Source organism: Spermophilus citellus, assembly GCF_964194105.1.
Source record: "Spermophilus citellus genome assembly, chromosome: 5".
Classification (NCBI taxonomy): Eukaryota; Metazoa; Chordata; class Mammalia; order Rodentia; family Sciuridae; genus Spermophilus; species Spermophilus citellus.
In genome coordinates this window covers 25720719-25747276 of record NC_138186.1, presented here as the reverse complement: position 1 = coordinate 25747276, position 26558 = coordinate 25720719, and the positions used below count along the sequence as shown (strand labels likewise).

Genomic DNA, 26558 nt, shown 5'->3' with positions numbered 1-26558 from the left:
TGTGCCTGTACTGTATTAAATCTAAGCCTCACAGGAACCTATGAGGTCAGGTCATCTTATCCTGTTTGTACAGATTGGGAAATAGAGACTAAGAATAGAATGACTAAGGTAGAATGACTAAGACCTAATGCAAAATAGTGGTAGAACCGGGTTTGGTCCCCAGTTTCCACTGATTTTCAAAGACAGTACAAGTCTTTCCTTTGAGCTACAGCACCAGTTCATCCCAAGCAATTTCTTAAGTTCCTAAAAAAAAAAAAAAAAAAAAAAAACCCTGAAAAGATCCCCATAGTTTCAAATTAATTACAAAACAAGTCTCCTCCTCTCTTCCTTCATGTCTGATTTTGATAAAAGGGTGTGAAAGTATCTGGTAAGACTAGTGTTAAATTACATAGGCTATGGCCTGCAAACGTCATGTTTCTATAGAGACTTTGAAAACTCTTAGTTGATTCAAAGTTATCTCAAAGAGTCTGAGCCCCCCACATCTTTTGGGGGAGGTCCCACACACTAAACTATCCTCACTGTCATTTCATTAGTCTTTAAGTACTACAATACCCAATTTAAAACAAAGCAAAGCTAAAAACTGGCCTCTGTAGATGAGCATTACATCAGAGAAGCCTGATGCTTCTTATTTGCATACCTTTGTCTGATCAGCCTTAATAATGAATAAAAGTGTATGGAAGCCTTTTCCTAGGGCAGAATGTGAGGACCCTGTGGCTCTACAGCTTGTCCTCCACTGACTGCCAAGGGTTAGTTCAGCTCATCAAACATTGAGCTGCCTGGTCTGGTGGCTTCTTCCTTCCCCCCTCTTTTGTGTTCTCTGAAAGTGTCCTATCTGGTGGGAATGGATGTTGTCCTGTGTGTTTTTTTTTTTAAATTGGTTCTTTTTAGTTACACATGACAATAGGATTAATTTTGACATAATTATAAAAGCATGTGGACTGGGGTTGTTGCTCATTGGCAGAGCACTTGCCTAGCATGTGTGAGACACTGAGTTTGTTTCTCAGCACCACATACAAATAAATAAAATAAAGGTCCATCGACAAACTAAAAAAATAAAATAAAATAAAAGTATAGGATATACTTTGTTCTAATTCACTCCCCAGTGCTTTACCTCCCTTCTTCCCACCGCCTGTTCCCTTTCCTCTATTCTACTGATCTTTCTGCTATTAAACTTTTTTTTTTTTAAATTAGTATCTTGTGGACATACCTGATGATGAAATTCACTGTGGTATATTCATACATGTACATAATAGGAAAGTTACGTCAGATTCATTTCACTGCCTTTCCCTATCCCATCCCTCATTCCTCCTCCCTTTCCTCCATCCCCTTTGTCTATCCACTGATCTTTCTTCTGTTCTTTTTTTTTCCCCTTTTGTCCTGGTATTTCATGGAAAGCTTGCTCATGGTGATGGGAGGCCAATTTGCAATTAGTGGGTAAGTTTTCCTTGAAAAGCTCACTTAGAAGGGCAGAGCTATCAAAAAGTCTGATCTGAGACATCTCTGCCACTCTGCTGATTCATTCATGTGATCTTGAACAGGTCACTTAACATTTCTGAGCTTCGCTTTCTTTTCCCTCCTGAATTCATAGATGTTTACAACTGAAAGACCTTTGTGGTTAGCTTAATCTAGACTCCTTATTTGCTCTAAAAGGAATGTAATGTTACCTTTTCTAATTTCTACGTAAGTTCTTGGGAGAAGCAAATGAAAATTTATTAGAAGGCATTTTTTACAAATTGTAAAGTGAAAAATATGCCCTATTATTGGTTTCTTGGATTTTTTCCTATCAATGGTCACGGTGATGGCATCAGGCCTTGGATATGATGAACACCTGTTTTAGATGGCTCTTTCCACTTTAGAAAGGGAGTATAGTTAAGAAAGTATCGTAATTCAAGGGGAATGGGTACCCCTAGGCATAGAGAAGGATTCCTCAACAACTGCACTGTTGACATTTTGGGCTGCATAAATATTTGTTGTGGGGACTATCCTGTACATTATAGGAAGCCTAGCAGCATCCCAGACTATGTCCAGATAGATGACAGTCACATCCTCCCCCCACAACAAAAAAATGTCTCCAGACATTGACAGATATCCCTGGGGTACAAACTTGTCCAAAGTTAAAAACTAGTACTCTAGTGTTCTCTGTCTCAGAATCTCCAGAGGTCTGTGTGATCTAGAACTGGATGATCATTAATAGGTAGACTAGAGCTTTAAAGTTTGAGGAGCATTGTTTTTGTATGGAGGTGGGGTGGGGGATAGAATGTCTAGTGTCTTTGTGTAACTTAATGCTGCTATTTCCATCTGGAAGCAAGTGACTTGGCTGCCTTCATAATTCATTCATCTGTCCATTCATCTATTCATCAAATTGTGAATACCTGCTATTGTCAAGGTACATGCAAGATCCTGTAGTGGGAAATAAATATGAAAGACGTTAAGACTCCATTGCTCAAGTTCTAGGCAGCTTACAGAGGAGCCCCTTTACAGGAGCTGAACACACAGCCACAGCTCAGAACTGATGGACCAAAGACTCCACAATGGTGATCTCTGTCCTCTGTCCTCTGCACCGCCTGCTGAATGCTTTCTCTTTTCCCCTTTTAATGTTATATTTTTATTTCACAATGACAGAACTGATATTTGAAGCAATGCTGTAAGGGCACACAAGGGTATTCTCGGATTCTTTCCCTTATAAAAGCATACTGGTTAGACCCATGCCAAATGGCATTAAGAAAGTCTCTGTGACATTTTAACCCTTCAGGGAATCCACCAAAGTTTTCCCCCATCATCCTTGGCTTTGAAACCCAGAAAGTCCTTTCTGACCTAGGAATAATTAAGATTCTGCTCCCAACCTGCTCTCATATCCTTTTGCTGGCTGTTTGACCAGGAATTTATCTCTTACATCTGTTTGGGTGGTGTTCTTAAATTCCACAGCATCCTGGAAAACTAAGAGAAATGTTTAAAAATAAACTCAAAATATTTCCTGCCTTATTCTTTTGGACGTAAGTATTTTTTTGTGGCTCAGGATTTGGATTTTTGTGTTTCTGTGTGACCAATGTTCATGCAGTGTAATGTGTGGGTGAGAAGGTTCTTGATCAAGATTAGCCTTCCACCACCACTGGGAGTCTTCACTGTGATCTCACAGTGTTTCCACAGGAGGATCTTTCTTTCATTACCTATTCCCAAATAGCCTTGCAACAGAAAACAGGAATCTTTTTGAACCCATAGAATGCAAGACAGCCTGTTCCTCTCTGGTGTGTTAATTCACTTCTTAGTGTGACATATGCTAGGGCAAGTTTTGGGAGACCCATCAGAGAACAAGACATGTACCCTGCAATGGTTTAAATATGATTTGTCCTTATTACCAAAAGTCATGTTGAGTCGTGGTCCCCACTATAATGTTGCTGAGAGGTGATGACCTTTTGGAGGCATTTGGAAGAATAATGATTTCGCTCTTGCTCTGTTTTTTCTCACTTCCAGCTTGCATTCAGATTCTCTGTGCATTGATGGGTTAGTATTATTGTCCCAAATGAGCATTCCATTCCTTCCCAGTCACCTCTATAAGCCATATTTCTGACCAAAAATTCTTTCATTTATTTCATTTTCTTACTCTGTATACTCAGATTACCCACAATAATAACATCAGGAAAGTGAAGGCTCAGATTTTTTGCATTTCAAGCTTGAATTATGAAACTGACTGGTGTAGAAGTTTAACTGTTGACGGACTTTTTATTTAGTTTGCTGGCAGCCAGCCTTCCCTGATCTTGTTTTGTAATTCTGTATGGAGGAAAACCAAAATCTGGCTACAAAAAGAGGGATGAGCAATTTGCTTTCTCTTTTTAGCCCTTGAAATTCTAGGTTGCTCTTGTGATCTGAAAAAAAGAATTGAATTAAAAGTTGACTGACTCAACTCTGTTCTTTCTTTGTATTATTTGAAATTATTTTAAATGCATGTAGAATACCAATTTTAGATTATTTTTAGTTAGTTGCTTCTTCTTTCCAGACTTTCTGTCTGCTGATACTCTGCTTCAGCACTCCTTTGGGTCCCTGCTTGTTCCCATACCATCCCCAGAGCTACTGATGTTGCTGGTCACTGTTTCCTACGGGGAAACCCAACCAAGGCAGAGATAGACAACATTTGTTCTCTCTGACTAAGCTCACATCAGGCTTTATCAGTCATCATATTTTATGTTCCTTCTTTTTCTAGCTTCATCTCATTCTACCCTCTTGATATTGTTTATTTGTTCATTTGTTCATTAAAGAAGCATTTATTTGAGTACCTATCCAGCAGAGAACCAATCACATTTAGAAAAAAATACAGTCAACCCTCATTTCCTGTGGGTTCTATATCCACATATTGAACTAACCACAGATTGAAAAAATTTGAAAAACAAATTCCAGAAAGTTCCAAAAAAGCAAAACTTGAATTTACAGTATGATGAGTACACACCGAATTCTTACAGGTGAAGCAATGCTTAGGCCTAGGGTGCTGTAGCTTCCTGCTGTGTTACACACTTTCATTTGAGCTTTGTACTCCTCATCTCTCATTCTTGTACTATGTGGTTAGGCCTGTGAAGGTTTCTTTTATACTATACATGTGCAGAGGTTTTTTTTTTTTTTTCTTAACACTATTTTCTAAACAATACGGCATAACAACTACTTACATAGCATTTACATTGTGTTAGGTATTTTAAGTAATCTAGAGATGATATAAAGTATATAGAAGAATATGCATAGGTTATATGCAAATACTATGCCATTTCATATAAGGGACCCAATTTTGTCATTCTTGGGATATCCTGGAACCAATCCTTCAGGGATAACTGAATGACCACTCTGTTTACAAGTATGATACCTGCAGTCGATCATAGGCTAGATGATCATGGGCCGTAGCCAGCTCACAGAGGTGGATTTATTTTTGTTCAACCCACTATGTAAATTATTTTTTAAAACTTTTTGTTTTTCAAAAATTGGGCTGTTTCCCATAAAACTGGATACCAGTACACTTGGGGGCTCCAGCCTGTGTCTCTGTGTGGCCACATTAGCTATTGTACCATGGTCACCTCTTCAGATATAGGTGAGATTGGAGAAGGCACTGGGGTTGGGCCTGAGGCTAAAGACAAAATTATGCTTAATCCTGAAAGGTCTCAATGCTGCCAAAGTGTAGAATTTATATGTCATGCTGAAAGCTACCCAGGGCCATAAGAGGATTTAAGCTGAAGTCACACAACCAGCTTTGTACCAAGGAGATTATTTGAGAAATTCTCTGGAAGGACGGGTCCAGTAGTAAGCACTAGGGAGGTTGTTAGAGTAATTCAGAGGGGAATTTTGAGAAGTTGAGCAAAGGTACTTCATTAAAAGAGCAACAAATAATTTGTTGAGGAAAAGAAGTAAATGCTAGCAATGATGAACATTTTTTCATATATTTGTTGATTGATTGTATATCATCTTCTGAGAAGTGTCTGTTCATGTCCTTGGCCCATTTATTGATTGGGATATTTGTGGTTTTTTGGTTTTTGTTTTTGTTTTTGTTTTTGTTTTTTTGGTGCTTAGCTTTTTAAGTTCTTTATATACCCTAGAGATTAGTACTATAACTGATGTGTAAAGGGTAAAGATTTGCTCCCAAGATGTAAGCTCTGTATGCACCTCACAGACTATTTATTTTGCTTAGAAGAAACTTTTTAGTTTGAGTCCATCCCATTTTATTGATTCTTGATTTTACTTCTTGCACCACAGGAGTCTTATTAAGGAAGTTGGGGCCTAATCCCACATGATGGAAATTAGGGCCTACTTTTTCTTCTATTAGGCGCAGGGTCTCTGGTTTTATTTCTAGGTCCTTGATCCATTTTGAGTTGAGTTGTGTGAATGGTGAGAGATAGGGGTTTAATTTCATTTTGTTGCATATGGATTTTTAGTTTTCCCATCACCATTTGTTGAAGAGGCTATCTTTTCTCTAATGCATGTTTTTGGCGCCTTTGTCTAACATAAGATAATTGTAATTTTCTGGGTTGGTCTCTGTATCCTCTATTCTGTACCATTGGTCTACAGTAAATGTTCATCATCGCTAGCAATTAGAGGAATGCAAATCAAAACTACTCTAAGATTTTATCTCATTCCAGTCAGAATGGCAGCTATTATGAAGACATTAAACAATAAGTGTTGGCGAGGATATAGGAGAAAAGGTACACTCATACACGGCTGGTGGGACTGCAAATTGGTGCAGCCAATATGGAAAGCAGTATGAAGATTCCTTGGAAATCTGGGAATGGAACCACCATTTGACCCAGCTATCCCTCTCCTCGGTCTATACTCAAAGGACTTAAAAACAGCATACTACAGGGACACAGCCACATCAATGTTTGTATCAGTACAATAGTTAAACTGTGGAACGAACCTAGATGCCATTCAATAAATGAATGGATTCAAAAAATGTGACACATATACACAATGGAATATTACACATAATAAAAGAGAATAATATCATGGCATTTGCAATAAACAGATGGAGTTAGAGAAGATGATGCTAAGTGAAGTTAGCCCATCTCAAAAAACCAAATGCTAAATGTTTTCTTTGATATAAGGAGCCTGATTCATAGTGGGGTAGGGAAGGGGAAACGTGGGAGGAATAGATGAACTGTAGATAGGGCAGAGGGGTGGGAGGGGAAGGGAGGGGGCAGGGGTTAGCAAGGATGGTGGAATGTGATAGACATCATTATCCAAAGTACATGTAAGAAGACACGAACTGGTGTAAATATACTTTGTATACAACCAAAGATAAGAGAAATTAACAAAAAAATAAGAAAGAAGTAAATGCTAAACAAGACTTGAGTGAAGTCCAGAGGAGGGTGGAATCTCCTATCCTTGTGATATTCAGCATCCTAGAGTGCCATTTGAGCTATTCCTTGCAGGGCAGTTGTACATTTGTTAGCCAAGGTAGGACGGGAATGACTGTGCTGTGCCTGTGACTTGTCTCAAGGTTTTGGCTTGCCTTTCTGCATTTGTGCCATTTTTCTGGATTAAAAGTCCACATAAAGGACCTGGTTATAAGCAACAGGTTCCAGATGCAGCTGCCTTAGGTAGAACAGGGCAGATGGCCAAGAAGTGAGGAAAAGCAGACATAGGGGCTGCCCTTCCTAGAAAGATCCTGTAAGTGGTTAGATGAGAGCATTTTGGGGGCTGCCTAAAATGCCCATGCTGTAGCCACAAGGTGCTGAGTGTGCCATCAGCACATACCTTCTGCTGCCAAAGAAGATGCTCAAGTTGTCCCCAAATTTATGGTTTGCAACAGGCCTTTTATGGTCCGCACTCAGGTCTTGTGTCCATGCCAGAGCTGCAAAGTCTTATATGAGCAGGTGTCTGGTACTTACAGCCTCTGTAGTAAGAGGCTTTGCTTCCCACCAAGCTTGCTGTGGGAACGTGGGGAGGAGGGTTCACCAAACAGGAAAGGGCTTCAGAGCCTGAGAAACCAATAAAAGAAAGTAAATGTACTTTATAGGCTTTGTGATTTTTTGAGCATACTCAAGGGATGAGGGACCCTAAACACAGAGGACCTCTTCTCTATTTAGGGAAAATACTGAGAGAAAAAGAAAAGATGATAGATCAAGGTGGGACAAGGATTTTGGAAAAATGAGGATTACTTGGCTTGGTTGTAGATTGCAAAAAAAGGGGAGTTTCAGAGGTGGTTTGGAACCACCCTGTGTTTTATGGCTCAGATCTTAAATGCCTACATGCTAGGCATGGTTGCCATGCCTACACACTAGGCATGACTGCCATCTGTGGAGCTGTTGGGAGGTGGTGGAACCTTTAGAAGGATGGCTCTAGTGGAGGGAAGTCAGGTGTGTCTTGGAAGGGAACCTTGGGATCGTAGCCCATTTCCCTCCATGCTGCCATGATGTAAACAGTCCTCCTCTACCAGTCGCTTCCCACCATGAGGTACTGTGCCATCACAGGCCCAAAGCAATGGGGCCAAGTGACCATGGACTGAAACCTCTGAAACCATGAGCCAAAATAAATCTTCCCTCTTTTAGGTGTTTATCCCAGGTGTTTTGAAGTGACGAACATACTATGGAAACCATGTTGAATTTTTATTTGAAATGTTTGCCCATTGTTTTCTTAGCAGAGGGGTTATTACTGAACATTTTCACCTGGAAAAATAACCCAGTAAGAATTTGACTTTCAAAAGTTAATTCTGTGTGACAGAGAATAAGTTCAGTGGCCACTGCTGTAGCCCATGTATAAATTAGAGATCTGGATTTGGGCTCAGAAGAGAGGGAAGTGAGGATCTTCTTCACCCACTGGAAGGAAATTGAGAAGCAAGACAGAGGGTCCATGATGGTTGGGGTGGGGGGCTTTCCATTCAAGATGACTGGAAGAAGGTGGCACAATCAAGGGGCAGGAGAAATTGATAATAGTAATGGGAAAATAATAAGCTGTTTTGGAGAGTCCAGCAGGAGTTGAAGATGAGGACTAGAGCTGAGTTCCCATAGGTGGATTTAGGAGTTATAAAGTGTTGGCTCTAGAACATTAGAGGGCAGAGATGATCTGATCTCATTGCTTCTTTTATTTTAAAAATAATGTAAAATATATTAGTTTAGTAGAGAAGGTAGTGGGAGTACAAAAAAAAAAAAAGAAAACAAAGCAAAAGTGTGCCATAATCTTTTCCCCAGAAATCCCTTTTGCCTACCTAGAAAACAAAGGGTAAACTGAAGTAATGCATGTACATGATTAGAGCATCTAAACCTTATGGGAAATTTTAAACAAAAATGCAAAAATTGCCTTCCCAGATTTCTGACCCCCAGGATCCCCTGCACAGAGGCAAGCATGGTAGTAAAAGCATGTACTATACACATGATTTTACCTTTCATTTTTTTGCATGACATTTCCAAGATACATTAAGTAAAAACACTTAAGATCTTCTAACAGTTCCATGCATTTTAAACATCTTAGTGGTGTTTAATTTCATGTCACTTAAGCTACAACCCTGAAAATGTCCAATCACCGCAGTGTCAGCAGCATAGGACCAGCCCTCCCTGCTATCCAGCCATTTCCTCCCATAGAGAATAGACTTCCTCCTTCAGGCTATTCCACTGCTCCCCTACTAGTCCCTCCTTCTCTCCTGGCCTGTTTCTCTTTGACAGCAGATCCCCTGAGTGTTATGCCTCCTGAAAGTCTTCTGTGACCCCCAAATGATCAGGTCACCTCTGCCTTTCCTGTGGGATAAGCTCCTTGAGGACAGGACTGTGTATCTTTTAGTCAGACTTGTATCCCCAGTGTCATAACAGGAACTAATAAAACATTGACCCTCTGGCTGTTGTGATAGCATTTTGTGACATCAGGCCTGCAAACATGCTTATAACGTCAATTCCATGAAGATGGAGCCATTTGCAATCACATCTAGAAAGAAAAATCATTCTGACCCTTATTAAAAATGGCAGGGAGGACTTTATTCAGGACTATTACAACAAGGGGAGAGATTGAACTCAACTCCCAATAATATAGGGCAAGTGGGGATTTAAAGTCGAGGAGCAGGGCAAGGAAGTGGATGGAAAATTTCTAAAAGAAACCTGATTAGATATTAAGAATTGAGGAAAAGGAGCTTGGTGAAGGTCATGGGTCAGGGGATTCTCCTTAGACTGGCTTATTTTCAGAATTCTTTGCCCCCCCCCCCCCCCCCCCCGGGCCTCCATGCGCCAAGGACAAGGTCTGGTAGAGAAAAGGGCTCAAAGGAGCCTGACTAAAGTTTGGTCAGAGGGAGTTCTTCTCACCATTAGCCAAAAGAGCCATGTGATGGCCTTTAATATCTAATATCACATCCTAATAAAGATAGGAAAGGCCCTGGGGAATCAAAGTTCACACATGGAAGAGCTCTCAGCCTCCAAGAGCTGCCAGAGAACATCAGCTTGGTCAGTCTCCAAGATGAACTTGCATTGTTCTTATGTTTTAAAGCAGGCATGATGAAAAACCTACTCCACCCTTCCTCCCAGGAGAATCCTAAAGACTGTGTTTCAAGAAAAACCTGTCAAATGTTGAGCTCCTTAGCAATGGAACTGGTGTCTTCCTCTGAGATATTGTTTCATAGTTCTTAGCTACAGAGCTAACCTGGCCTGCCTCCTGCTGTGACCTCCATCGGGCACATGACTGACCTTGAGGATCCATGGGACACTCTTCAGGCTAATTTTGTGTCCCTGGGTATTGGGTCATCCAGAGCAATCCTTCTGCTGCCTGCCCAGATCTCCTCTGGGTTCTGCCTTTTGTCCCACAGTAATCACTCACAGTTTCTCTTTTCATTCCCAGAAGTGTTTCAGTTTGGCTGGTTGGCCCTCTGACCCCTCAGTCTACACAGAAGCTAACCCTGTGGCTCTGCCAGGTACCACAGGAGACCCCCCGCAGTGATTTGATCCATGTCATGGGTTTGTAGCAAGGCAGGAATATAGTCAGGAAGATGCCTGATGAAGTCAGCGCATGTGAGGAACGTGACCACAGGCTGCTTTTGGCTTCTCAGTGGGAGTGGATGAAAATAGGGACCATGAGAGGCCTGAGCTGGCAGCGAGTGGGTGCTGACGGGAGGGTGTGGCCTAAGTATCTGTGCATCTGCAAAACCAGTGAACTTCACATACCTTCAAATCATAGCAGCAATGTTTAGATTCCAGAGCAGTGTCCATGCAAAGGACTAGCAAGATAAGAATTTTGAGCAAATGTGTATCCTTATCAGCCTAAGTATATTGAGTATATTCGTGCAGTTATCAATTCTTTATTGAATGATAATCATATGGTCTAGGAGCCACGGCTGCAGTTTTCATTGACAGGGTATGTTTGCTACTCAAGGGGCTTTCCAGTGCAGCAGAGGGATGAGCCTTGGCATGCCCTGCCACAGCATCACTGAGTGGGGGACACAGAGCACTGTGGGCATTGATGCAGTGTCATCCCCCCAGACTTGGGGTTCAGGATAGGCCCCACCAGGGTGAGTTCACAGCTGCCTGGCAGTAGGCAGAACATGTGCAAAGGCTTCGGGCAACAGAGTTTAGGGTTTGTCAGGGCCTTCAGAAAAGTGCAGTAGAGGAAAAGGTAGGCAGGAGGGTTGGGGGAGGGGACTCTCAGATTGCCTCAGCCCTTGAGGGAGGACAGCATACAATTTGGGTCTTCAGCCTAGTGAGTTGATGGACACACATGTGCAGCCATCACCAGGTCCTTTGAGCAGGTTTCCTACTGTCTGTGGGCTACGAGGGTTCAATCCCTAGGAACACAGAAAAGAAAGAAAAAAACTGCTGTTTGAATTTGTGAGCTCATGTTCAGATGGTTGGTGCAGTCTTTATGATTTCTCTGAATAATGTTTATTTCCCTTTCTACCCTAGTAGTCCTGGTTACTAGGACTCTAGTACCCCTAATCAGCCTCAAAAATAATTGAGCACAAGGAGCTGACAGCTGACAGTCTGGAGGCTGGAGCTGAGAGTGTGGGGTCCCCTATGCCCTCTGTCAGGAGTGTTTCTAGGAAGTGGGTGTGGCAGGTGATATACCAGGCTGTACTGGGTCTCACAGCGCAGGTGAGGGCTCCACCTCTGTACAACACTGTCTTCTTGGGGTCTACGACACTCACTTCCTGTGTCTCTCTCCTAGATCTTGCCTGGCCTGTACATCGGCAACTTCAAAGGTGAGTTCTCTTTTTAATTATTGAGAAAATCTGCCATCTTAACAATTTTTAAGTGAACAAGTCAGTGGCATTAGCTACATTCACTCGGTTGGTTGTGTAACCATCATGACTCTCCATTTCCAGAACTTTCTCCTCTTCCCAAGTTGAAACTCTGCACCCATTAAACACAAATTTCCTATTTCCCCTCCCCAGTCCTTAGCAGTGTGAATCAAGCTGTAGTTGTCCTATGACTGGCATATTTCACTGAGGGTAATGTCCTGAATCCACACACATAGTAGCAAGTGTCAGAATTTCCCTCTTTTTAAAGACTGAATAATATTCCATTGTGTAGAGAGACCACATTTTGTTTTCTATTCATCTGTTGGTAGACCATTATATTGTTTCCATCAAAAATAAGTTCACTTTCTAAAAGATCATTTTTAGATTCCTCATAATATGATTGGCAGGCAAGGTGTAAACTGTCTACACACACCTGTCCTGGAAGTAGCCATCATTTGCACCCATGTCCTGACTCCTTGGCCAAGGCTCACTGAGTGGTGTGGGGCTGTGTAGATGCCAACTTGACCTTGGATCCTCCTCTTAACTCTACCCTTCCTGGAATATTATTATCAAAGTTAGTGAGCAACAGGCACATTTAGCAGCAATGTAGCTTATTTAAATAAATCCTTTGTTGCTTTTATTTTCAAGCTATGGATAATAAATCTCAGAGGCATGTTTTTTTAAAAAAAAATCATCTGGGAAACATGAGTGGCAGTTTTGCTGGAATTGACCTCCCACACATTTCTTTGCTGATTATTCAGTATTTATTGATTTTCAATCAACTGTTGACTATTTTTGACTCATCCACAGAACCAAGCAGATGGTGGGCTTCTAGGGAGGGGACTGGGCCTTCTGCTCTGTGACATTTGAGTTTGGGTAAGTGAAAACACTGGTTCCTTAGCACTGAGGTGAGATACACTTAACAGGATGGATGAACCTAGGAAAATCAGACAAGTCCACACCTGTTTTGGGTTGGAAGCGCCAAATCTGATCATATGAGGCCAGTTCTCCTTCCCCCAATAAGCCGGAAGATAAGCAGAATCAAAACTGCTCCTGTTTTCAGGGCTTGGGATATAGTTCAGTTGGTAGAGTGTTTGCCTTGTATGCAGAAGGCCCTGGGTTCAATCCCTAGGAAGACAAAAAAGGAAAAAAAAAAACTTCTCCTGTTTTCTGGCTGCTACTTAAATTTGTGAGTTCAGGTTCAGGCTGATGTTGCAGTCTTTATGATTTCTCTGAATAACGTTTATTTCCCTTTCTACCCTGCTGTAGGACTCTAGTACCCCTCATCAGTCTCAAAAAGAATTGAGCACAAGTAGCTGACAGCTACTAATTACTACTAGAACATGTTAAAAATAGTACTGGAGTTCCTAAATTAGTAAGCTCAGTAGTTCTGAAAAAGCAGTGAGTACTTTGTGGTAGCCAGGCTGGGTGCCTGGTGGGATACATTAACCGAGCAAATATCTTTAGAGAGTTATTTAGTGAGCTACTATTAACTGCTTTCATGGGGGTCATCTGTAGGTTTGAGAACAGAGTTTAGGCTATGTTCTTAAAATTCCTAGGTATGTTTGCAAATGAAAATTTTAAATAAACACAGACCAAATTTAGTACTTCTGTCAACAGTATATCAGAATTTTAACCTGACTCATAGAAAGCTATCTTCTTTTAGAGGGATACGCCACGCACAGCATTAAGAAAATGTTTGAAACTCCTTTATACTAAAATCCATATTGTGTTGTTAAGTATTCAATGACACAGGAATCCTTTACAGTTTTGGGGTTCTCGCCTGGGGTTTTACCTATTAAGAGTCTTATTCTAAGCACACCTCTCCCTGTTTAAGTGTTTGATCCTTTGCCGGTGCCTTCAGTTGTTCTTATTAGTATGTGATTGTGTTGTATTCAGTCAGTAATTCACCAAATACTTATTAAATACCAGGCTTGAAGCTTACCTAAAAGGAATAAAGGGCATAGTTTAGCTCACGGTAGAGCACTTGCCCAGTGAGTGTGAAGCCCTGAGTTAGATCCCTGTCCCTCAAAAAAATAAAACAAAGGGATGTTAGTGCAGTGCATTGGCAAGAAGCAGGAAAGAAAAGTCGTGCTTCATCTCTATAGTGCTGTGAATTAACCTATTCATTCTGCTGCTTGTTGAAAGCTGGCCCTGTGGGTGTAGGCAGGTGTTCTCATCCAAGGATATTCAGAGTCCAGGGACAGGTAGGGAACAGGAAGGGGTCTGCAGAGTGCAGAGAGATGTCAGGTGGTTTGCCTTAGAATGCTGGGTACCCCTCTACTCACAGCCAGTGACATGTCCACAGATGAATTATATAGTCTGGGCATGCAGGGTGGGATGGTGACATCAGTCTCAGGGGCCATCCTGGTGAAGCCGAGCCAGACAGCACAGTCATGCTCTGGTGCCTGGTGAAGGAAATTTTCACTCCCATCTGTAAAGTGTACCACACTTCAGGTTGTCACTGTCTTGAGAATAATATAGATGCTCATAAAGTATGGACACCTTGGCGTATCTGTAGTGGACAACGGGGCAGTGTGAGTGAGCAAGGGTGGAAGCCCAGGGGAAAACTTGGACTCTTTCTTGCTCCAGGAAAATGAACCCAGTTATTATCTATGCATTAGTATGGTGTCTCATTTAGTCACTTACCCTTCCTTTTAAATTATAAATACAGTACACCTAGTGTAATACAACAAGAAGTATAGAAATGTATGAAGAAAACTAGTCACTCCTCTTTCCTGCCCCATCTTCTTCCCTCCCACTCCTCCACTCCACCTTCTCCTTTCTTCCTTCCTTTTGTCCATACCCACTCCCTTCCTTAATACTCTCTGTCCTTCCAGTGGGATCTCCTACGTATTATCTTCAACTCCCTTTTTTTTTCCTTCTCTTTCTCCAATTTTGCATTGAATCACAGTTTTCCAACACCTGGTGATTTTCCACCTCAAACCCAGCCCTCAGAGCCAGGTCTTGGAGGATTTGCTGGGAGCCCTCCATTGCAGTGAGCTGTACCCAGCAGCCAGTTCTGCCCAGGTGTCAGGAGGAAAGGCAGGGAGTGGCATCGAGAAAGAACCACTCCTGCCTGGGCTAGTGGGTGGGGTTCACTGCTTCCTCACAACTTGGCACAGGCAAATGTAGATGTCAGCTGACAAAGAAAGCCCTCATTGTTCGAAGATGTCCACAAAAATCTAGAAGGGTGGGAACAAGCTATTCACTGTGTGTGGGGGGGTACTATGCATGGAGTTCATGTTCAAGGTCACAGAGCTTCAGTTCTGTGTCTGCTGGTGATACAGACTGTATCAGGTAGTGGGTCCCATTGGTTCAGACGAAGTTGAGTGAGCCAATAACTGCATTTGAGTCTGAGCTGGTCTTCTGTCAGCTTAACCTGGATTTGAATGTCTTTGCAGCCAATGTGGATTTGAAAACATTCAGAGGTGTCACAGATTGAGACCCATGGAATAATAAAAGTGGTAGTATATTAGACTGTGTAATTTATTTATTTATTTACTTACTTACTTACTTACTTACTTATTTACTTACTTACTTACTTACGTACCAGGAACTAAACCCAGGGGCGCTTAGCCACTGAGCCTTTTATTTTATTTTATTTTATTTTACAGACAGCGTGTAACAAAGTTGCTTAGGGCCTTGCTAAGTTGCTAAGGCTGGCCTCAAATTTGTGCAGTCCTCCTTCCTCAGCCTCCCAAGTCACTGGGCTTACAGGCATGCAACACTGCTCTGGCTTGGATACTTTATAAAGAAATAATTTATTCAGTTCACAGTTCTGGAGGACCAATTGCATGACACCAGCATTCTCACAATATGGTAGAGAAATCAGAAAGGAAACTGGGTATGCACAGAGGGTCCAAGCATGTGGGGAGGCCCCACTTTATAACAGCTTGCTCTTAGGAGAACTAACTCACTCCTCAAACCCAGAATTAATCCCCTCTGAGAGAAGATCTGATTACCTTCTACTAAGCTCATCTCTTAGCAACACCACAATGGGGATCAAGCTTCTAGTGCATAAACCCTTGAGGCACAAACCACATCCAACCCTTTGCAGATGATGAAAATGACCATATGTTTACCACATATCAGGCACTGTTCCAAGCCTTGTTCTATCATTTAGTCCTTACAGCAGTCCTTTAAGGTGGGTACTCGTACCATTGTCCCTCCTTTACAGATGAGGAAAATGAGGCATAGAAAAGTGTTTCCAAGGTCAGCACCAGAAAGCGTCAGAGCCAGGGTGTGGTCAAGATGAGAGCAGGTGGACTGCCCCGTCTCAGTTCCCACTCCAGGTTGGAAAGTGTCTGGCTTAACTTCGATCCCACCTACACCAATTTCATAACTCTAGAAGTTATAACTCAAAACTCTAGATGCCTTTAAATTAATTTCTCATTAGGAAGTAGAACATAAAACAAGAGTGGAAGGTTGTTTGGGAAATGATTCAGCATGTGGCCTGGGCTCGGAGCAGAGCAGAGGGTGCAGGCTCTACTTCCCCTGACCCTGGAGTCTGAAGTAGAGTGGCAAGTGCTCCAGAGTTTTTCCTACCCAAACACCCATTTTTCTAGAGGGTTGTTGAGAGGGGTGATTTCTAATGCATGCCCCAATATAGTTTTGTTAAATTTTATTCAGAGATGGTTCTGCTTGCCTTTTGCCAGACTAGCTCATTTCCCATGGCCACTCTGGTATTCCCCATACCTTAGGACAGGCTGCCCCTGCTCACTTTCGTTATCAGCCTAAGAACGAGAGCTGTAATTCCCCTTCCTAAGGAAGCATGTGGAGTCACTTTGCCCTTTTGAGTACAGAGTCTTCCGATAAGCTCCCTGATACCCCAGTAAGGTCTTACCAGTATCCATGGGGCCTTCCATGCCAGGTGGGGAATAGACAACCCAGAGGGGACAAAACTGGTGGACATTACTATTTCAGTGCTCACTTTATGCAAAGAAGGTATTTGTTTCTTCAGAAGTCATGGAAGCCTCCAGGGTAAACAAAGGCAGGAGTACGAAAGAGTCCAAGGGCCCAGAGAGGTCTTGGCAGACAGAAGAAAAGAAGTTGGTTAGAAATTATCTCTGAGTAATTGGCTGTTCATGTTACTTATTAACACATTTATACTTGGGAATAATATTTTTAAAGTTTTATTTTTCCTAATTATAAAAGTAATGTGTGCCAATTAGTAAAACAGATCAACAAATCCGAACATGATTGAACAATACTAAAGAAGATGAGACTTCTCAATAACCCCATATCCTGAGACACCTGTGGCTAATGTCCCTCTAGATTTTTTTTTTAACATGTGAATTCTAACCTCTAACTTTCCTGTTGGTTATGAACTTGTTGCTTTTTTTATTCCAAGTGACTCTGAGTAGTTTTTAGAAATAGTACATACCAACACTCCATGTTGGGCTCCATTGGCAAGAGGTCAAATGTCACTCACTCCATGCCCTCCAGGTCTTGGTTGCAAGGCACACAGGAACTGGGGTTCTTATTAAAGTACAAATTTTAATCACAGAGTAGATCTGAGATGGGCCTGGGAATCCACATTTCTGATACCATGCTGTTAATTGGGGGGCTGCTGGAAACTTACATGCTTGTGCATATGCAGGCTGGTGCACACTGGTGGCTCCATTTTGAGCCTAACAGCTGTGTTCATGACCAATCCTATGGCCCTAGGTTGCCACCCAGAGAAACCAATGATTTGATGTCAGTAAGAAGACAAGATCTTGGGAGGAGGCATGGAGAAATGTTGGTCAGTGGGCATTAAGTTACAGTTAGATAGGAGCAAGAAGTTCTGTTGTGCTGTCATATAGCAGGGTAACTGTTGGTAATGTATTGTATCTTTCAAAAAGCTAGAAAAAACGATTTTGAAAGTATTCATCATAAAATAAAATAGATGTTTGAGTTAATATGTTTAATCTGATTTAAATATTTTACAAAATAATCATGCATCGAAAGATCAAATGACACCCCATTCATATGTACAATTTGTATGTTTGTATGTATCAAAAACTAAATGTGAAAAAAGGAATGAAAAGCCCATTGTCATCCTCTAGCAGTGTTGAGTGACTCCCAAGTTCATGGATGGAGCCTTTGCCTATGGGAAAAGGTAATCTCAAAGTAGTGCACCTGTGCAGACAGCACTGCATGAGATAAAGCAGGCAGCAGGAGAGCTGCATCGGCCTAGGTCAGGTCACTTCCCTTTTCTGTAGTCCATGGTTTGTATGTGGTATTGATTGGGTTCTGTATTCACATCTGTATAACATTATCCATAAACCACCTTTTAAAAATCTTAATCTATATTATAAAATTACATTTAGATTATGATTATGAGATTAGTTGTATAGTGCTGGTTTCACAACTCTGTGAATGTACTAAAAATCATTACACTGTACACTTTTAAAAAGGTGAATTTTTATGGCATGTGAATTATATCTCCATAAAGCTATTATAAAAAGAAAAAAAACATAGTCTTCACTCCATATCTTCTGGGGATTGGTAACAGGATACCCCATGGATACCAAAATTTGTGGATGCTTACATTCCTTATATAAAATTCCATAGCATTTGCATATAACCTACACATATCTTTTTGTATATTTTAAAATCACTTCTAGATTACCTGTGATACCTAATACAATATAAATACTATGCAAATAGTTGTTATACTGTGTTGTTTAGGGAATAATGACTAAATAAAGTCTATATGTGTTCAATATAGATGCAGTTTTTTTTCAAATTCTTTATCTGGTATTGCAGAATGTGAAACCCTTGGATATGGCAGGCCCATCATACATTTAAATAAATATTGGTTGTTAAGATTCAAATGCTGGAAGAATTAGAATCTGGGAGAACCCTGGAGAAGACCATCATATGAGCCTGCTTCATCAGGCTGTTCCCATTTGGCTACATTGTCTGTGGGCTTCAAAAGCTCCAATTTATCTTGTTTCACTACTTATCTAAAAATACACATATTGGCAATGATTGGCGAAATGCATTTTAGTATGAATGTGGGAACCAGCTGCCTGTGGGTTCCTAAAGGATTCCTGTTCCTGCCTGTGTTAGTCAGCTTTCTGTTACTATACTAAATATAATAGGCAGTCAACTTACCATGTTGTTTTGGCTCATCATTTTGGAAGTTTCAGTTTGTGGTTGTTGACCCATTGCTTTGGGGGCCCATGGTAAAGTAACACATTGTAGTAGGAATGCATGGTACAGGAAGCTGCTGATGTTATGGCAGCTGGGAAGAAAAATAAAGAGAGGAAGAGGCTAGTGTCTCACCAGTCCCTTTCAATGTCACATCCCCAGCTACCAGGCTCCACCTCCAAAAGTTTCCATCACCTTCCAGTAGCACCAAGCCGAGGGTCAGTCCTTTAACACAAGGGCCATTGGGGGAACCTTCCAAATAAAAAATGTATAGTACCGTCTAATTTAAAATTAATCTGGCTAATATCCCAACTTGTGGTAGTGGCTGGGGGCTAGAATTGTGTCCCCATGTGTGTGATGGAAACAGCTACTGTGCATATTGAAATTTGAAGCTCAAGATAGTTAAACAACGAAGAAAGTAAATATAGACCAATACTGTACTATTACTTTTAAAGGCTTTTTCCTGACCTTGCTGAGTATTTGGAAGAGCATCTCTTAAATTTCTGCTTCATCCTCAAAGCCCGTTAGAAATGTAAATTTCTTAGTTCCACTGTAGACCTAGAACTTAATCGGATTCCAGGAATCTGCCTTTCTAACAAGTCTACCAAATAGTTTGGGGCATGTTGAACTCTTAGAACCACTTGTGCAGAATACACACACCTTACAGAAGGAAAAAAAATGGTAAATTCTGTCTCTTAATAAACCTGTATATCAGTTCAGCACCATGTGTGTATTTATCCTTACATGTTTTTACAAATTTGGGCACTACAGATTTGGTATACTATATTTATAGTTTGATTATTGATTTTTCTCCTGGCTTAAAATTATATCCTGAGCATTTCCCCATGCCATGAAATGTTCTCCAGAAATATAATAATAAAGCATTTGTCGTTAAATCCCTTTGAACCTGTGTCTTTTGAAGAACTTGGACAGGCCAAAGGCTCAAGAAAGCTGACTTCTTTCCTCCCTTTTTTTTTTTTTTTTTTTTTTTTGCTGTCTCCCCATTTTTGTAAACTAGCAGAGGGTTTTAATTTAGAGGATCATGTCATTGGGTCTTTTCTACAGGTAAGAGTATGAGAAGGGAATGTAATTTTGGTGTCTCTTTAGATTCATATGTAGATAATTGAATAGTCCATTGACAACTGATAGACAATTTTGTTTGGAATTTCTAAAATATTGTCCATTTTTTCCTTTGCTTGGAAGTAAATATAGATGTATAACCAAACCACAGTCTTATCTCAGTCTAGACTTTTCCCTGCTTTTGATGTCAGGGTCAAGAAATACCTAGAAGGTTCCTCTGTCTTGTAAGTGATCTTTAGTATTTAGTTTCAAGTTAGAGCACTAATCATTAAGAGGTAATTGGGCTTTTAAATATTTTAAACATCTTTATTGTTACATGTCTCATGTAAAAAGACTGACCTGAGGATGAGTGGCTTATACACGCTGACTATAAAATGACCTCATAAAATGACTTCTTTTGAACAACAGCCATCATGATCGTAATGTTTATTAATTTAAATACATTTTAAGTTTTAGAGCAACACTTTGGATCAAAAGATATGCCAGTCAGAAATAAATTTAGGCAAAATGCATAGAGTAGCAGCCCTAAATTCCTTCCATTTGATTGTTCTAGATAGGGTCAATTATGAAATTTCAAGAAAGAAATGTGCAAGTCATGTTGTGTTGTAATTAATTTGCAGAGAATATTAAATTGTCCATCCCCTTTCTTGGATAACAGATGCAAGAGACGCAGAGCAATTGAGCAAGAACAAGGTGACACATATTCTATCTGTCCACGATAGTGCCCGGCCCATGTTGGAGGTAAGAGAGAACCATGTATATGTTCTGTGAGAGCCCGTGCATGCATTTGTATTCTGCATATGACATTAATGAAGGCAGCTGTATTCTTTCCAACATGAGTGTGCTCCTGTGATTGCTGGTGGTATTAATTTTGGGCTCAGTGCAAGTTTATGTTTATGTTCTGCCTGTGGCCTGGTGGAAATCCATTTTCAAGACACAGATATAGCTCAGTGATGGAGAGCTTGCTTAACATACCCAAGGCCCTTTGTTTGATTCCCAACACCACAGGAACAAAAGTAAAGAAATAAAATAAAATCTATTTTCATTCTTTCAAAATTATTTCTGGTTTTAGAATCCACAAGAATTAAAGTTTATTATTCACTCCTACCCCCACCCCCTTGTAAACTCAAGGATCTTCTATTTGCATTCAGGAGTAAAAGAGAGTGGAAAGTAAATTGTCCCTGATAATTTTCCAGCACTACTCTGGGATGGAGACTGTTAGTGTGGAAATTGTCATGTTTTACGGTTTTGGGTAAACAGGGTGTGTCTGCTTGTACACTAATTCCAAAAACATTTCAATTTACCCTGATGGATGGTTTGAGCTGTTGGCCAGGAGTAAAATCTATTTCTGTTTGTTAGCCTTGACACAGCCCAGGTTGCCTCTTTTTAGAAAATAATGCATGTATGGTTGTGATGTGTGTGTTTTTCTATTTTAGGGTGGGGTGTTGGAAAGGGAGGGGTGCTTTGTTCTGAAAGAAATAATCCTGGTTCAAGCTGTTTTTATTGAAATTCATATTGTACAAGAGTATGTAATAATTTTTATATTAAATTTATCTATTTTCTGTAGCCATTAGAGCTGGCAGATTTTGGTTAGTGTACAACAAGCTAAATCAAACAAGGATATAGAGTGATAAATGATTCTATTAAACAATATTGTACCAGAGAACCAATCATAGGTGGTAAACAAATCTCAGTACAACCCTCCAGATCTGGGAGCTGTACTTCCTTCTGTTGTTTTAGCTCATAATTTTTTTGCTAAAGTTTTAAAAATTTATTTGGAGCATGATTTTATCAGAAGCAACAGCAAAACTTTTTTTTTAAGTCAACATTTCTTTGAAAATATTGGTTTTATTTTTAAAACCAATAATAATCATTGCTGTTTAAAATATAGCCAAGCTATGGCCAAGTTAAACTACAAACTGGTCTTGATTGACTTCCTCTTAAATCACAAAAGGAGACTTGAGGTTTCCTTTATTTTAACAAATTACATAGAAGCTTCCTACCCTCACCCACTAAGCCTGCCTTGCCACTTCATACTCCATCTTGTAGAACACATCATGTGGCCGTGGCCCTTAAATCTTTCCACATTGTTAGTTCTCTGTAAGATACAAGGTCTTGGAGTGTTAGAAATGAGATAGCTCCAGCCGGTATCTGTCCCACCTCTACCTTCTACACATAGAAACCACAACTGGAGAATGAAACAAGTAGGTACAAAGAGACCACTGTTTGCATAAAACCTCAGAGCTGTGAGCAAACTATGTTTCTTCATCAGTCACTACAGAATCTTTTTTATTCCCTGGATATATTGTCTATAATGATAAAAATTCTGCCTTGAAAAAGAAAGAAGGGGGTGGGAAAGGAGAGAGGGAGAGAAGGAAGAAGGGAGGAAGGGAAGGGTTATGTGACCCTTCTGTGATGGCTTTTACTTAGAAACATCTTATTGCATTCTTTGGGCACTATTGTTACCTTAACCTTATAGTAACTTTTTCCATGTGATTTTATATTTATTAAGAGTTATACTGTAGCATAAAAGATTTAAACAATGCCCATCTTATTATATTTATTTTTAACATCACAGGTAATTCTTGAATATGTTATTTTAAAAGTCATCAATAATCTCTATTCCTGCACACATGGGGAAACCAGGGCACTAAAAGTTATTTGAGCTGATGTGCCCATAAGAGTACAGAGTCTCAGAGGTTTCAGAGCTTTGTTCAACAATCCTCTGTCTAAAATTTTAAATTCAGTTCATGAGTCAGCCTAAAATGAGTCTAGGACATTGTTGGAGCTGGTAGGGAATTCACAGAGGGATTTTATTCTTCCATAGGTCCACACTGTGGGAGGGAAATAGGGTAGGGACGGAGGTGTGAGGGGAGAGTATAGGGGGTGAGTTGATCCTCTTGCCTGGTAGGGGACCCTAAATGATGGTTGAGGAACAGGTGTGGGAGAGGAAAGAGCTAGCCCCCCTTCATTTTATGAAATCTTCAAAACCAAGCTTGTTTACTGAATGGCCCCTAATTTACTTTGGGCAGCTGTAGTCTGGGGATGGGAATAAAGTGGAGAGGTGGGTACCATCTAAAATGGAAGGATTTGAGGGCTGTTACGTCCATGTAGCAGGGTCAGGATCCTTGCTGCCAGGAAGGTAGGTATTGAGCACTTCACTGTAGATGCTTCCTTGGTTCATTTCCAACTTATATTTCAATGGGTTTTAAAGCTCTAGGGAACTTTGTATCAATTTTCAAGGGCTTTTAGAGTCTTTAGGTCTAATTCTATTGCAAGGGCAGCTAAGCAAGAGAGGATAGGCATATTGAATTTGGTTTCTAGAAATGAGGAAACAGATCAGAGGTTTTCAGTATTCTCAAAGGATAGTCTATTGAGCCGGCTATGGTGGTACACACCTGTAATCTCAGGGGCTGAGATGGGAGGATCACGAGTTCAAAGCCAGCCTCAGCAAAAGCAAGGCACTAAGCAACTCAGTGAGACCCTGTCTCTAAATAAAATACAAACTAGGGCAGAGGATGTGGCTCAGTGGTCAAGTGCCCTGGGTTCAATCCCCAGTACTAAAAAAAGAATAGGCTGTTGAACAGTGGGCCCAGGATATGCTTCTTCAAGGAAAAATAGATTAAGGGAATTGAACACACCAACATTGCCCATCTTATTATATTTATTTTTAATCTGGAGATTTCATAGCAGTGTTGACAGAACAAAGCTTCAAAAGATTTGTGTTGTAGACATGTATTTATCATGTCTTTCTGAGCAAGGATCCAGTTTATGTTATGCATGTTTGTGTGACCACCTACTAAGATCTCATGGAACTGTAGTCTGTGGACTACAGATCATGGGGAGCAGGAAGAGGTGATATTAGGCCAAGGACCTGCTACCCCTGGAGTTAGGGTGAGCCTCCCAGGTGCATACTTGCTCAGAGGAATGCCATACATCTCCCAAAGCTCGAGCAATGAGAGTAGAGGACCTTGTTGCCAGCTGAGGCTATCTTGGTAAAGATCAACATCTTTCCATATTGTTTTCCTCATTCTGTTTTGAGAACTTGCTATGGATAGAATGCAAGATTATCATCTGACTCCATCATTGTGTGGGCAAAAAAACCTTCACTTGGGAAATGTGGAGGGAATTGCCAAGATCCCACAGCTGATCAGAGGGTGGGAAGCTCAGTCTTGTCTCCCAGACTAGAATTTTCCTGCATGCCTCCCGGCCTCAGTCCCCTCTTGGTATGGCTAATGCTTCTTCTTATTTTTCTTTCTTTCTTTTTTTTTTTTTTTTTAGTTTTGGGATAAAACCCAGGGGTGCTTAACCACTGAGCCACATCCCCAGCCCTATATTTTATTTTTTAATCTTGAAACAGGGTCTTGCTAAGTTGCTGAGGCTGGCTTTGAACTCGCAATCCTCCTGGCTCAGCCTCCCGAGCCTCTGGGATTATAAGCATGTGCCACCATGCCTAACATGGCTGATGCTTCTGACAGCTGTATTGCCAGATATTGCCAGATTAGCTTTAGAGTTGCACCATTTGTGTTCTTACTAGCAGTGTATGAAAGTGCTAGTTTACTGGTACCATCAGCAGCACAGGACTTTCTTAAGCTCCTATTAATGCCAGGCCCAGGGACAGGTGCTCAAGATAACAGTAGTGATTTTTTTCCACTCTCTGCCCTGGCAGAGCCCTTGGTGTAGAAACAAGATATATATATATATATATATATATATATATATATATATCTCCTGTTTATTTTATAAACATTCATGATCATTACAGTCCAGTGAGAGAAGGCAGCTGGCAAGTCAAATAGGAAGAGAGTAGAATAGAAGCCCAGAGAACAAGGTCCCTCTTCTGTGCATGAATTTGAGGCTATTTGCAGTGAGCATACATTTGACTGGACCTTTAGTGATGACTAGGAAATCAGAAAGTTTGTTTTGTGATATTATAGCCAAAAGAAGGCTGGTAGAAAAAGCCAGCATGTGACTTCCTCTGGATGGCCTTGACTCCTCACCACAATCTTAATGATTTTCCAAGAATTCTGAGCCCAGCAAGGCAGATGATGTTGTCCAGGTTCCTTCATGGTATAACTCTTCTGGGTAACACATCATTGCTAATGCCTGGAAGAGTCAGTGCTGGAACCCGAGGCCGCCTCACTACAAAGGCAAGGATCTTCCTGCCAGACATAATCCTTTGGGACTGTATTTTGGCATCAAAACTTTGGAGCATATGTTACTGGCTCACTATAGGAAAACAAAAAATCATTGACACATGTGTTCATTTCAGATACAAAGACCCAGATTTGTAATTGTAATATTCAGGGGTATAAAATACCTTGTTAGTTCTTTTCCCTGCCTAGGACTTGGCCAAGGAATTGCTTTTGTTTACTCAGAACTATTTCCTAATTTTGGAGAACAGATGTGAACAGGTGTCTTCAGCATCTACTGTTTATTGTAGATTTTAGCAGGGGTGAAAACTCCTATCTCAGAAATGGTGATTTTTAAAATCAGAAACCTGATATTGTTTGTAGGTGCTGAGGAAGTAATACTGAGCAATGAAAGGTTTCTCCCTTCCCCTGAAAAAAGAAACACCTCTGTCTTTCTAATGTAAAAATTTCAGAGTTTGTTTCATTTTTCATTCTTTGTATTTAACCATACCACCTGCAGGAAACAAAACTATTTTGTTTTCATTATTAACAAAAATACTTTAAAAGTATTCTCATTTCTTCCCATGGTTGGTAACACAAAGAATTTTGATTTTGAAATGATGCATATTGTTGGATTCAATGGAGAAAAAATGTACACATGTATGCAAATGAGAATATTATATATACCAGGTAGATTTTATGAGCTAGGATTTGACTTAGGTATTTTCTATTTTAGGTGTAGTTTTTATATTTAAACCATTTAAGTGTATATGTGTATTTTTGAAGAGAAGGGTGTTTTCATAGGCAGACATTTATTCTTGATTCTGCTTTATATATCCTTTAACACTAAAGACATTTTTTTGAGATATTTGCTCCCGGAATTTGATTTTCTCAGTCTTGTTTGTAGTTGGCCACTTCTCCTCGTTTTGAAACATTGTTTTCTCTGTGTCTGCACTGCTGTCTTCATTTACCTGTTTATTCATGCGGAAACTCACTGAGATGAGATGCCCATTGGGCTTGGATAGTCCTGTGTTTTCACCCTTTGTTGATGCTCTCCGGTCCCTCTGTCATGTGTCCCTCCATTGATCCTTACCATTGCTCTTAAAATTTTGTTGGCTGCCCAAATATAAAGCAAATCAGAACCAGATGCTAAGTAGTGTTTGAAGTATAAGAAATAGGCTTCTATTCCCCCTCCTTTCTTCCTTCCCTTCCTGTTTTTTAAACTTTTTATTATCACGTAATAATTGCACACATCAGTGGGGTTCAGTGTGGTATGTCACATGCATACAGTGTGCTCTAATTTCAAATATGGTCTGTGGTCTCCCTTTGTCCACCCTCTTCCCCCACATCTCAACTTCCAGTAATCATCACTCTACAAGTTGGGTTTTTTTTTTCAATTCCACATATAAGTAGCAATGTATAGTATTTGTCCTTCTGGGTCTGCCCTTCCTTCCCTCAAAGCTCAGACCCAGCCCTTCTTCCTCTAAAAGGGATACTTTGGTGGCCACCAATCTCATGCTCCCTGCTTT

General features: G+C 40.5%; 1 protein-coding gene across 7 annotated transcripts in view; it reads left to right on the top strand.

The window, feature by feature from the left end:
- DUSP22 (dual specificity phosphatase 22) overlaps positions 1-26558 on the top strand; it is a 64399-nt gene that overhangs the window by 3369 nt on the left and 34472 nt on the right. For 3 of the 7 annotated variants that reach the window (XM_081296077.1, XM_081296076.1, XM_081296075.1), the window contains exons 2-3: positions 11605-11638; positions 20556-20638. In XM_081296077.1, the coding sequence (XP_081152203.1) occupies positions 11605-11638; positions 20556-20638 (117 nt within the window). Of the gene's footprint in view, positions 1-11604; positions 11639-12534; positions 12554-20555; positions 20639-26558 lie in introns of those variants that run through there. The other 4 variants (XM_081296078.1, XM_081296080.1, XM_081296081.1 and 1 more) reach the window with 3 other exon arrangements.